Source organism: Ptychodera flava, chromosome 14, assembly GCF_041260155.1.
Source record: "Ptychodera flava strain L36383 chromosome 14, AS_Pfla_20210202, whole genome shotgun sequence".
NCBI classification, from domain to species: Eukaryota; Metazoa; Hemichordata; class Enteropneusta; family Ptychoderidae; genus Ptychodera; species Ptychodera flava.
In genome coordinates, this window is record NC_091941.1 from 32,189,305 (window position 1) to 32,204,166 (window position 14,862).

Genomic DNA, 14,862 nt, shown 5'->3' on the forward strand with positions numbered 1-14,862 from the left:
AATGATTATGATATAGACTTTTCATAGCTAAAATAAACGAATTATCAGTTCCAGCATAGTAAAGGTAAAGATTGGAAATAAAATTCAAACAGTATTTCTAACTTGACATCTAATGCCATTCGACCTTTTTTCAAGGTCAATACCAGTATATTGTTTGGGTTTTTTTTGGTTTGTTTTTTTGAGGGGGTGTTAAAAGCAGTCTTCAAGTTTCCTTTGTGCAAATGTAACTTTTAGCTTGTAGTCCTTTCATGTCCTTATTCTTCACATTTCAGTCTCCCACCCTCTTCCCAAAAGATCCCAGCTGGTATAAAGCACACTTCACAGTGTTCCTTCTTCCGGAGCAATGGCAGCCAATCACCACGTTTTTCTCCATGAGCAGTTCAGATTTCCAAAGTTCAGACTCAATCAACACAATAGGAGTAATATAATTAAATTTAATCAAGGCACAGTAAAGAGGTTTTGATGGTTCTCTTGTCCCGTATATACAGCCAGAGCTAATAAACTTATAAGCCAAGCGTCACTTTTAATGGTTACAAAGTTTCTACGTCATTGGCCCTACAAAGGCACTTTAATCTTTAATGCCTGGTTTTGATTAAAATTAATCTGAGGGAAACTGCCTGTAGCGGTCATAACAAACACATGCCAAATGAGTATTAAGGCCAATTTAGGGACGGAAATTTGGTACAGAAATCAGAAACCTGGCAGTGAGAATGTTCCAAGGATGGAGACCTACTCTGAACTGTGAGTGAGGGAATAAGCATTACAGTGCTTGGATAGGTCATGATGAGAGTCGCTGATCTCTTCATGAGTAATTTGTCATAGTTTGACTCCACTGTTGATAAACTAAAGAGTTCAAAGGTCAACAGCTCTAACTTTTAATAATGTTTGTATTGTGTTTGCTTTAATCAAACATACATTTTCTTCTTCTTCTTTTGCCTAAAGCATGTCAAAGTGCAATTCAGTTTTGCCCTTGCAAACAAAATACATTGCGTACAATCTCCGTTGACAAATTCTAGTCTGGACTAAAATTCATTCGTCAACAATAACATTAGATGTTATTTACGTACAGCCTGAATAGGCAAGTTGAACATTTGGCATTTCATCTCATATTCACCGTAGGAAAATGAAACTGTATTTTACGGACTTGATAAATTTCTGGGAAAACACACTAACAATTACACCTGAATGGTGCTTTAAAAATAAAATGATGATGGGAGATGCTTCCGGAAAAGGGTAAACAATGTTGGGAAATATTGGATCAACTGTTGGTTTTATTGATCACTGCACTCTGGAGTTTTCTGGTCATATCAGAATTCCTCTCAGTGCAACCATACTGGAGGTGGAGGGTTGAAGGAGGAAGGGAAAGGTAAAAGGGAAATAACCAACGTTGTCTGGTTCATGAACCATAGACATATCCCTAACCTGAATAAAAACACTGTATTAGCAACACATTTGGAAGTGTTGAGTTCGATTGTTCATGCAGAATACAACAGATTCAACGTTATTAGTATTGATCGTAAAATCAAGATAAGTTCTTGTTCTTACTTTTTTCTGCTAGATTTCCTTTCATGACAAGAACCAATTAAAGGGCTCATAACTTACAGCCTCAGTAGCAGCAAACGTTCTTTTTTTGCTTTAACATGCCATAAGAAAGTGTAGTTTCCTGGGCTTGTTATCACAAGAAACTAAAACCTGATAGTGTTTTTTGCAGATAAATAAAATATACAAATACTGCAAAGAAAAAAGCTAAAGTTACTTAGAATTTTATGTGATTCTGATATTCTCCCCTGTGATTTCGTAGCTTGAACAGAATTTTTCATTGCTACTCAAAGGTGTTTGTATGGAAAGTATATTTTTCATTTCGAGGACAGATAAGATGACACTGTTCAACGTGGAGGGTCACACTTGGTAGCATTGATTATGCACAAATTAGATCAGAGTGTCTAAGCTGGAAACCATCTGGCCATGTGAGTGTTATAATATATGTTAATGCGGAAGCAAGCTGACTTTGTGAATGTTGTGTATATATGTATCACTTTCCACCACATGTCAGAGGACATTCTCTTATCTACTGTGGGCGTTTAAAAGTCACTCCATTTTTTAGACTTTTTTTCATGTTGAAGATAATATGATATACCTGTTTTGAAATCAATCATGAACTCTAGTAATTTCAATTAGTGTTAACATTAAGAGTCTAAAATAGCTTTGCTGTACAGTACACTGAGGTTTGCAGTTTGTAAGACCAGTAAATTTCCACAAAAAATATAATAAGCTCTTATTAAAAGTCTGTTTGAAACCACTTCTCATTCTAAATTTTGAATGTCATGGTATCATGCATACAGATCACATTCTTTAATATCAACACAACTTTTTCTTTTTCTTTAAGTAACAAATGATTCTCCACCCCCAAATAGTACTCTCAACTTTTTCTTATAGTGATGTACTACACACGTCTAAACAATGCTATTTTAACAAGTTGTTGTAACTTTTGATTTTTTTTCACTATAATTTTTGTTTTTTATGCTAATTTCAAGTTCTTGTTCTCCTCCGCAAAGCATGTTGAAGCACCTACTGTGAGTAAGTTTGTCAATATATGTCAACATCTGTAAAATGCAGTATGTTATTGTTTACTAAAATGGAAGTCAAGCCGAGACTAGAATACATTTGTCAACAAGAACAATGCACTACAATGTACATGTTGAGTTTACAAGCTGAATACTGTTCATATCAATATGTCTTGGAGGAGGTCAAGAAACTGTAATTAATATTAAAAACAAAAATAGTGAAAAGAATCATCAAAAGTTTCGGCCACTGCCCCTTTAACATTAGCAAGGACTGGAGTCACCTTGCATTTTTGAGATTTATATAAAGCAAAAGCTCTCTGAAATTTGCACTTTTTTAAAAATCAACATTGCAAATATTTTCTGTTAATTATAAATAATTATAAATTACAACTTTGAAATATAGATTTTCATGAAAAAATAATTTAGACAATTCCACTCTAACTATTTAAGAAGAATTACAAGATTTCAGGACGTTGAATGGATTTTAAAAAATTTGTCCTTAAGGCACAACTTATCAGATTTAATGGTGATTTTATGGTCTTTATATGGTCTTTCTCTGTGTATTTCCATTCACTGACAGAAAAACAGTACAATTTTGTCTTTTCTGTCCATGAGCACACCTCATCATTGTGTTGAGTTTTCAGCTTCCAGTTCCCATCACTGTAAACACCTTTGCGGCAACAGCTGGAGGTGTACTACTTGATTCTTGTGTTAAGCTGTTGTAGAACAGACATAAAGCTCTGGCTTACCAGAATGCAATTCCTTTAACCGTATGTTCTCTCTGTAGAGGATCATTTTGCGGCTACAATGTCTGGCTTCTTTTGTTAATTGTCATATAGATACATGTTTGGCTGAGATTTTAACCCTTTCACCACCATGGTTTTACCCAAACCCATTGTTATCAATGGTGATCTTGGACCTGTTTACATGGAACTGGGGGTGAACAGGTTAAAGTTATGGATAACAATGAGAAATATACAATATTTTCCACAAATGACATTTTTAAATGTAACCCTTTTACCACCGTTGTTTGGCTCCAAACCCATGGTCAATGGTGATCGTGGACCTTTTTACTGAGAATTGGAGTGAACTGGGTAAGGCAGCTAATATTTTCGATTTTGAGTTCATAGAAAGCATCCACTCCAAGAAACATAAAGACCTTAAGACATACGAAACAATGACATCTAAATTAAATGTTTTGTTAAACGCGTTTGTCAAGTTTTTAAGGTAGTAAATGTTGCCCAAGCACATTACTTATACATGTAAGTTTTGTACATACCACTGCACTAGAGATAGAGCAAACAGTATATATATTCTTGTTTTTCAATACTGATCATTAAACTCGGTCAACCTTTTGGAGCTGTGCAATCTTGTATCCTAGATTGCTAACTCCATTTGGTCCAGCTGTGGCTATACTGTTAGGTTTCAATAACCATGCGCTCAAACCAGTGGGAGGTTGAAGATCAGATTGAACTAAAATTTGATTAAATCAGAAAACGACTGAACATATAGTAAGTTTCCTCTTTTTTGGTGTTGTAAATTCATATGCTGCTGGAATGCAGGGAAGAAGGATGGGCAAATTGTAAAAACTCCTAATAGACTTTAATTTCAATAATTTTCTTTTCATGAACTGGACAATTTAGGAACATAATTTCAGTACACAGAGCAGTGTGGTGCTCATGTTTTTGTCACCAATTTGTGCATAATGCTCTCTGCACATGACAGGTAGTAGCTTAATATTATTGTGACTGACAGAAACATGGTCATTTCTTTTGCAGCCTTTTGATGTTCGAATGTAAACACTTTGAAGTATTCACTGTATGGTGCACACACATATATACAGACTAAACAGAATTTGCCATCTGCCATTGCCCAGATGAACTACCCAATCAGCCAGTCAGTTCTGGATAATACCTGTTCACTGCCCTGCTGTTTAACAACATGACTGCTTCTGTACAACTAATATTGGGCTCCTAAATCAGATTTATTCAGTATACATAGGATAGATAGGTAGGTCCCATCTGACATATATACCAAACATTGCATTTACTATTTGATTATTGCCTGTTGTTTGGAAACTGCAAGGTCGCCATGGAAGTTCGCTTACCAGAACATTCTGGTCAAGCCATGAGGTGTAGCTGCATGCATGTGATGCTAATGGTCGTCTCTGTGTGTGTATGTTTGTGTTAGGGGGATGGGATGGGGAGTGGGGGGTTCGAGGTTGGCCATAGGGAGATGACTCAATATAAGTATGTAGAAATCTGATGCAAGTGCCAAGGCTGATTTGGTGTGAAGAAAAATCAATTACGCACTGAGTAGGATGGAGAAACTGTATCAAAGTAAATCAATAAAGAAGCAATCCAAACCAAATGAAGTGTCTTAGAGGATTGCATTCAGCCAGCCTCATACAGATACATGCACCTTCACACTGATATCTACAATATACACTCAGAGGTGAATGGCAGATATTCATTCAAAAAAGTACACACATAAACACAAACATGTAAAATTTACAAATATTAAAAAAACAATTTCCTTTCAATGAAGAATATTTTTACATTTAATAGACAATATTTGAATCAAGTCACACCTTTCACCAAATTGGCAGCCTGCATATCCATGGAAAAATCTCACAAGAGAGAGAAGCAAGTCGGTACTTGATCAGTAAAAGTACATGTAGATGCTATAGTTTGAAAAGCAAACAATACTACTGTATCATTCTAATTGAATCAGCAGGATCACATTTATTGCACATTCCGAAAGATGGGCCAGAAATGAAAGTCAACTTTACACAGTGAAAATCAACATGGTTCAATTACTTTGGTGTGTATACCAAGGATTTGTCTATTAAAGATGTAGGTATACAGTAGCAGAATGGGTACCTGGTGCATTTAAATATGTGTGCAGGAATCAGAGATTACACCTGTCAGGTTGAGTTAAAATGTCCTTTTTACACATCAAAACTACCACAAAATTGATTTATTGAAAGGGAAAACTGTTTTATGTTCTGGTCAATGAAAGATTGTAAAATTTAATATCCATAATATCTTGACAAACATGCATTTCTCACTTGACTTCATCACATTCTGTGAAGTGGACATTTGGAAACCTGTCTTGTCACTTTGTTTGAAATGGCATCAGAGCAAGTCACAGTGTTACTAGTTTACAATCAATAGTTTGCATGGTATCACAGAGAGCTAGGTGACAGTGTTGTAGGCATGTGCTCAGTGCAATATTGCACTTTCCAGGTGAATGCCTGTGGGTTAAAAATTTGTACAGCTAGCAAAATAAAACTGCATGTATGTGAAATCTATGACAAATGATGATGTGGCCATGATTGCAGACCTCAATGCAATTTATTTGATGTACAAGAAAGGTTTAGGCCAAACAAAAAAAATTGTGCTGTTCCGATAACCCTACCTACCCTAGTTTTTACCTGCCGACCCTAAACTTTTTAGAGCTACGAAAACATGGAAGTAAAAAAAAAGAAAGGAAAAACCCATAAAATCACGCGTTTGTTGATTTTTACTTGAATGAGGATGTCTTTTATGTTTTTATTCCTTTTATATGTATGATACATTTTCTGGAAATGTTGTGGCCAGTGTTTGATCATCCTGAACCCCTGAAAAATGCATATTTAAAAATAAAAATATTTTGGAAAAAAAAATCCCTGCCAACCTACCTACCCTATTTTTGAAAGCCATGTTATCGGAACAGCACGATTTTTTTTTTTTTTTGGGGGGGGGGGCTTAGAGTGACACCAACAGGTATCAGCTTTCCAATTGTCCCTTTATGCTCATGTCACCAAATATTTCTTGTGATTGAAGGGCCTGTGCAGTAGCATGATGGGAAAATTAAACACGTTAGAATACTGGCTTTTGTTCAAACTTTCTCCAACAAATCTTTCAACCATTCTCTCACCAAAAGTGAGAATACAAATCAGGGGTCACCATGCAAAGTTTGGTACTAGAGAAACAAATTACCTAACATTTACCGATATTTGCTAAAATGGCCGCCATCCCTGAGTCAACTCTATTGGGAAAAATAGTTTTTTCTCACTTTAAAATGAGCCAACACAAGCACAAGTGTTAGATCAGAAAAGAATTGTAAAAATTTGAGAGATCAAAAATCTGTGCCTAAGGTGCATTCTTAAAAAAAGCTGAAATGAATGACAGCAAAATTGCTGTCATTCATTTCAGCTTTTTTTCACAACTCTTACATTTGATACTCTTTTCTTAACTTCATTGTTGCTTTCCATATCATTGTACAACCCTGACAGGGAGTACAACTATACAAACTATCTCCTTCTCAAACACATATTTGATTTAGAGGGAGGAGTTTCTGCCTCACTGAACTGTTAATAAATTTCTGACATATGAAGGACATGCAAGTGGAGAATTCACGGAGGAAAGAGTATGAGCCATGCATTCATTCCTTGTTTCTGAAGCTTTGACCTTCTTCCATACACATGCAAAACAAAATCCTTTCTTTAAGTTCAAGAAAAAGGATGCCATTTGCTCCTGTCCCCATTCCAATTTAGCTATTTATAAGTCCAAGGGCACATACCAGGACTTTTACTCCTTTTGTTGCATTTTTCACTTGACCACCAAAAATAATTGTATTTCTTTGAACAGATTTTATCAATCAAGCAAATATGATTATATTTATATACTACATGAAAACATAGTACTGAAAAGGAATAAAGTGAAATAGCTAAAATTGTTTTTCCTATCTTCTAATTTTTCTCAAACATGATCAGCTTCTCTGTCTTTATTTTGGTGTCTTCCAGACCCTGTACCTGCAGATGTAAATTTAGAGTGCAATTAAATGCTCTTTATAATCAGCTCACTGAGCGTTCTGTATACATTACATTTATGTCAGATAAGATTTGGAACACTAGACATGAGCCTTCAAACACTGAAAAACAGTGTTTGGAAAAAGTGAAACTAAGCTAGTGTGTTTGTAAATAATCAGAAGACATGATATTGGTGATATCTAAGCTGTTCGCCCCTAATATTTTGTAAAAAGGTCCATAATTATCACTGATAACAATGGATTTTGGGGCAAATCATGATGGTGAAAGGGTTTTAGCCTTCACCAATAGATTTGGGCAAGACCCTATATTGTTTTCTATGACAAAGTTGGACCAGTGTAAATGGAGGTTAAATGGTTTTTTGCTAAAACTAGCAGTACTTCATTTTTGTTATTTACGACAGCATCTTTTCAGGGGTGATTGTCCAATAGTGGCATCAACTTCTGAAACAGCTAAAGATATAATTCCCCTAAATCAATACATTTTATTGTTAACCTGTCTGTTGCTGGGTATCTCTTACACTTGACAATATTTCACCCCGCCAGAACTGGTAATCTATGTTATAAAGCTGACAGGCAGCTGCATATATCTATTCATACAGGAACAATCCATGAATAAACCGTTTTCAAAAGGAGATTTCTACCTGACTGGTTCTGGAGACAGTGATCACCACCATCAGGACTCATCTAGCATACTATGCAAAGGTTGTGTTAAAAAAGATGTAAACCTAAACCATTTAACCTCCATTTACACCGGTCCAACTTTGTCATAGAAAACAATATAGGGTCTTGCCCAAATCTATTGGTGAAGGCTAAAACCCTTTCACCATCATGATTTGCCCCAAAATCCATTGTTATCAGTGATAATTATGGACCTTTTTACAAAATATTAGGGGCGAACAGCTTAGATATCACCAATATCATGTCTTCTGATTATTTACAAACACACTAGCTTAGTTTCACTTTTTCCAAACACTGTTTTTCAGTGTTTGAAGGCTCATGTCTAGTGTTCCAAATCTTATCTGACATAAATGTAATGTATACAGAACGCTCAGTGAGCTGATTATAAAGAGCATTTAATTGCACTCTAAATTTACATCTGCAGGTACAGGGTCTGGAAGACACCAAAATATAAAGACAGAGAAGCTGATCATGTTTGAGAAAAATTAGAAGATAGGAAAAACAATTTTAGCTATTTCACTTTATTCCTTTTCAGTACTATGTTTTCATGTAGTATATAAATATAATCATATTTGCTTGATTGATAAAATCTGTTCAAAGAAATACAATTTATATTTGGTGGTCAAGTAAAAAATGCAACAAAAGGAGTAAAAGTCCTGGTATGTGCCCTTGGACTTAAAAATAGCTAAATTGGAAATGGGGACAGGAGCAAATGGCATCCTTTTTCTTGAACTTAAAGAAAGGATTTTGTTTTGCATGTGTATGGAAGAAGGTCAAAGCTTCAGAAACAAGGAATGAATGCATGGCTCATACTCTTTCCTCCGTGAATTCTCCACTTGCATGTCCTTCATATGTCAGAAAATTATTAACAGTTCAGTGAGGCAGAAACTCCTCCCTCTAAATCAAATATGTGTTTGAGAAGGAGATAGTTTGTATAGTTTGATGTACTCCCTGTCAGGGTTGTACAATGATATGGAAAGCAACAATGAAGTTAAGAAAAGAGTATCAAAATGTAAGAGTTGTGAAAAAAAGCTGAAATGAATGACAGCAAAATTGCTTGAGAATTAAGGTAGAATGCACCTTAGGCACAGATTTTGATCTCTCAAATTTTTACAATTCTTTTCTGATCTAACACTTGTGCTTGTGTTGGCTCATTTTAAAGTGAGAAAAAAGTATTTTTCCCAATAGAGTTGACTCAGGGATGGCGGCCATTTTAGCAAATATCGGTAAATGTTAGGTACAGGGCTCGAAAATTGTAGTGTGTGTCAGATATACCACCAGACAAAAGATACTCACCCCTTCACAAAATAGAGTAGCACCCCTGTTTATGTGTGTCTAGACTGACAGAGGTCATCGAACTCAACAAGACCTTGACTTCCTTCACACAAAAGGCAGGGTGATGATTACCTCTGTAGAACTATGACAACCCTGCTGGCACAGCATCTGAATGCAAATTAAGGTCTTGTTATTGGGGGGAAATGCCTTCAGATCATGTGGTGGACTTCTCATTCAAATGCAAAGTTGACGCTGCCTGGTTCCTCTTTACCATCCAACACTCAACCTACAGAAAATACACAGCTGCAGCTACACTTGATGCCGGCCTACATCAACACTCTCTCTTAAAAATACTATACTTTTTTGGATCCCAGCTGTTTTTGTACCCGACAAAATCAAGCAAAGCATTTGCTACTTGCCTGCAAAGAAGAAATTTCTATTTTCAGTATTTGCATGATATTGATATATTAATGCTAGTACGAAAAAGGACATGCAGTTCTGAGATGAAAAAGGTTGAAAATAACATGCAATTTGTGCCGCTCTTTAATAGTAGGATATTACTAACTAACCTTCAAGGTTTTTAGGGGATAGCAATTAAATTAGCATTTTACAGAGGAGAAAAAAATGAATAATTATATTATTTGTGACACATTCTCCACCAATATCTCACAATGAATCGATGACCTTAATTACCACACTTTGGTGATGCTTAGGGTTAGAAACCCAACATTTTGATTCCAATGCACAAACCCCTACCTTTACCCCTCTTTTCTCTTTATTCCATTCCCAATCACTGTTCACAATTTCAGCTGTCAAACTGAAAATGATACTGATAGAGAGATTTGTACATACAGCGAACAGGTTGAGAGGACAAAATTTGAAATTTGAGAAAACTAAAAATGCTCTGCTGTCTTTTGAATTATCACCATGGGTATTAAATAGAAGTGACAAGCAGAGCCATTTCTATTGTAATTTAAGGGACTCTGGTTTCACCAAGGAAGGTATTAATGATGAAATATATGTCTGGATTGAAATGAGCTCATTTGGTCACTGCCACCAGGTATAAATCTCTGTGACTTCCTTGCCACCACTGCAAGGCGTATTGTGTACACTTGGGAGATTTCCTGGCTTTCAAATGGAATCAGAATAGTTTGTTTTTGTGTTTTATTCCCCGCAATTGTCAATTAAGCACAAAAACTTACTGAGGTATTTCCCTGTGAAAGCCCTAATGAAAACATGTCCGAAAAGCCCTGCTGTCCTCGGTAATTTATCAGCAGGCTGTCAGGTAGTAGGTACAGTATATACATGTCAACATTTATGGGAACTCTGACAACCTTGATATGGTCTTCATTTTGTGTTTGTTCTATACATAATGTAATAATTGTCACCAAATAAAGGAGTGAAGGATATTTATAATTGCAAGATACAAACATTCTTGGTTTCTTGCCTGTGAGGGTTTCCTGGCAACTTGGAGAATATGTACTAATATAATTTATAGTTACAAGTGGTGGGGAAAAATAAAAGCACACATAGATGTTGAAGAGACTTTTTCCTCCTAATATTGTGAATTTACATTGATCAATACCCTCTAATTTTATCAGAGATTACACTGTTTTCATTCAGTTATATGTCTTGCTTGTATTACGTGTGGGGGTAAAATCAATGTCATTGAAATTGAACAAATCCTCAATTTCTCATAGGAACTGTAGGTTTTGAAAACATGAGATACAACTTGCCTTACTATTCATCTTTAAAGATCTTTTATAGAAAATCTATGACAGTATTTTTGCTGTAATTCATAGCCCTGGTTATGTTTTAAATTATTTTACATGAGTACTGATTACTTTATTTCTCTTGATTGGAATACCTGCATGTCCGGTAAAGACTGAAAATTGTGTAGGTTACATTTTTGCAGTCCCACAGTATGAGTGTTTTTTTTAATCCATGCAAAGCAGATTAAGACTAGCAAAATGACTGGACAAAACCCAGATAACTTTACCCTAAAGAAAAGCTCATAGAGTGTACATATTGCAGATAATGTAACATCACCAGGTAAAAAGGTGTGCTATTACTTATGAAAACTGTAAGAATCAAAAGTTATGATGTAAAATTCTCTAGCAAAATGTCTCATCTCATATTAAGAAAAAAATGGACATTTATAGGCTGAATGATCAGATATGTATCCATCCTTGGTGGTTCCGATTTCATTTGTGTGTTCTGTTCCAGTGCACACTAGAGGTATAAAGGATCCACTGGGATAGATGAATAGTCCTGGCATGAGGGACAGAGCAGGAAGATTTAGGTGGCAGTGGACGGGCAGCAAAAGTACATCCCTTGCTTTGGTCAGACAGTTTCCTGCAGACTACTGGTTCCAAAGGCCTTTCACCTCCTGGGGCTTTCCTGGAAAATAGCTGAAGGAAAATGATTGATTATTGTGTGTTTTGACAGGAATAATTCTGCATGACTGTTTGTGACAAGGGAAAGATGTGAGGACAGATAAAAGAATTATTACATGTACCCTCAAGAGTTGAAATTCTTATGATATGTGCCATAGTGGGCTGACAGGCTGGCTGATTCAAGGTATTCCACCAAAACTGTAAAGTTTGCCTGACTCAACATCGTGAAACTCATTTGCATTATTCACACTCCAATGAATGTGCATGAATACCAAATAAATACGAGACGACGGGTCGCAGAAAAATAATATACTTTTGAGCTATTCTATCAACGAAGTGGCACTAGTACCCCGAGGCAGGTATAATAATGTCAATCGTGTTCACAATAAGGCCATTTAATTGAATTCTTAGTTCTCAATGCAATGCGCATAAAGGGTTTTTGTGAATGTCTCCAATTTTAACATGTTTACAGCCCATGCTGAAATATGACATGTTTTACATCTTACAACACAAGTTAAATACTTAAAACCCAAATTAACTGACTTTACTGTATTTCTCAGGATTTACTTGGCGATTATGTACCAGGTTTTCCACTACAGTCCATCGATTTTGATTTCTTGTGTTAGATGCAAGGTAAAATGACACTCAAAGGAAACCAAAGTCATGAGGAAAGTTTTTTTCTGAACAAAATCATGGTCAGAAATAGCAGCGATAATATCATAACTGAATGTCTTTAATCGAGAGCCTCAATAAACTGTTGGTGACATTCACTTGTAAATTTCAAATCCAACAACAACGCAAGAGAAATTTTCTCAAATGTTAGTATGATATGGAAGGTAAGGAAGGTATGAATAAATGTGAAGATATATGATGATAATAATAATAATAATTATTATCTTTTTATCATGAATAATACTCACTCCAATACACATACTCATAAACAAATCTGCATTCTGATTTTTAGGTGCGGAACATGAAACAGCTATCCATTTATTTAACCCACCCATACACATTAACCTAGCCATTCTCTTCAGCTTTAACGTTGGTTCTAAATTTTACTGAGACAATAATATGCCAAATCACTTCTTCGACACCATGCAATCACTAATATAACATGTTGTCATCTCTCCTATGATAACTTCTGGACAAACAGGTCTTTTTTCAATCTTTATTTTCTGAAAGGCATCAGAGAAAGTGGAGGAGTAAAGGTTTGTGTCTGTGAACTGAATGATGATCTACTTGACAATTACCGGTAATAGTTGACCGATTAAAAATTGCAGGTAGCACAGATGATGTGGTTTGTGTCTGATTTCATGGCTGGTATCAGCTCACCCAGCATAAATTTTCATGAACATTTCAGCTTTTTCAAATTCTAAATGATTAAAAATAATAGTGTTGCAACATATCACAGCAGCCTTACAGCTCATTCTTGAGGGTAATCTATTTTAATACATGAGACTTTGGGTTCCGGTTTTGTTTTCCATCATTTTGTGGAATTTTCTGTGTCATCCGTCTTTATCAACAATAAATTTACCTTGATATCCCATTGTGACCTTTCTCGTATGACCTCTGCCTTTCTCTTAAAAAGCTATCATTGCTGCCATAACTCTTGCTGTTACACAGTAGAAATTTGTAACCATCAGTTTTATTGAGAAAGCTTGAACTCAAAACACACTGTCTTATTAATAGAGGGGATGAAAGTTGAAATTTCAAGTCACGTTGTCACACAATGTAATTTACAACCAAACCAGGTGTTTACTGTTTTCCCACTTGCTTTAGGACATAAAATGACACGTATTAAATTTTTTGTTTTTGTGAATAAGTTTTCCCGTGATAAAAATTAATATATCTTTAGTTTGTGACTTCAAAATGAGAGAAAGTAAATTTGATCAGATATTTATATTGTTGAAATCTCTTCTTTGTTCAGAATTATCACAGGTATTTCATCTGACTTTATTATTCTCATCTAATACATCACTTATATACAGATAAAATAATGTTGACTTATTGCTTCGCTGCAATAATTTTCCCATCATCAACATAGCAAAGCAAATTTTTCAGAACTCCACCAGTTGGAGGTAAGTAGGCGTAAAATTACCATACAAGTTAGTAAGCATTGTGAAATCCAAATGACGTACTTTTGGAAGAAGTGTCTTCCAGCTTCAGATCATACGTATCCGGTGAGAGTTGAAATAAACGATGAACTTTGACCTCTCCACCAGAGAGTATCATCTGACGTTATTCCGGAAGTGTGAATGGAAGGAGCAGCGCACTGAATTTTATGATTGTTGATCACCTGACTGAAGCACAGAATTAATTCTAAATTTAGAACTTGTCTGGGAGGCTAAAATGTAGTGCAGCAGGTAATTCGTGCGGATGTATGCCCGTCAAATTCCTGTGCACCGAGAATGCTAAACATAAGTTTAGGCTACCCTATCCGCTGGGGCTGGCTGAGTACTACAAACTTTGCTGGCAAAAACATTGGTTCTTGATTTAACATAAAAATATGACATCTCAGGGCCATAATTGATTGGTAAGGGAATCTTCCAGTTATGTGGATGATTGTTTGTTTAAATAATGTAATATATATCTTTCCGTGTTGCATATCATTGCGTAAAGCAGCTTGTAATGCTAGCTGGCTGCCTATCAAGAATTCCAAAATAATAATAACTGAAATAGCATTATCAAATATGAGGTATTTGTGGGATTCATAGTTTCGTTTGTTTTTTGTTTGCAGTTTAATACATACAGTTACAGCTGGCTGTCTATTTTAAATTTCAAACCAAAAATTCATCAATGATTGATTCAGTCAATATATATGGTGGTATTATTAATGATTTCAAACAAACTTAGACTCTGACAAGTTTCAGCTGCTATAATTCCATTGCAGAATTTTCACACCAAAGCAATTCAGGTGTAAACTTCAGTGACTGTAAGTTGATAGAAACTGAATAAGGTGTTTTTTGAGTTTCTTGAATTCATTGCAAAAACATGTAGAAACAAAAGAACATGTCAAATTATACTGCCATGACTTTTCTACAGGAAGGTTTAATTATCATTTTTTTAAATGGCTTTGGATAGTAAACAAGAATTACTTGACAAAGTCAATTAGCGATTATTGCTGATGGAAATGG

The 14,862-nt window shown here is 35.4% G+C and overlaps 2 protein-coding genes across 7 annotated transcripts in view; one reads left to right on the top strand and one right to left on the bottom strand.

Annotated features, from left to right (window-relative positions):
• Positions 1 to 14,862, top strand: part of LOC139150200 (neuronal PAS domain-containing protein 3-like) — a 138,357-nt gene that overhangs the window by 13,822 nt on the left and 109,673 nt on the right. The gene's annotated exons all lie outside the window — the stretch shown is intronic.
• Positions 9,271 to 14,862, bottom strand: part of LOC139150202 (egl nine homolog 1-like) — a 227,996-nt gene continuing 222,404 nt past the window's right edge. The window contains 1 exon segment of the mRNA XM_070722421.1: positions 9,271 to 11,743. Coding sequence (XP_070578522.1) covers positions 11,695 to 11,743 — 49 coding nt within the window. The 3' untranslated portion in view covers positions 9,271 to 11,694.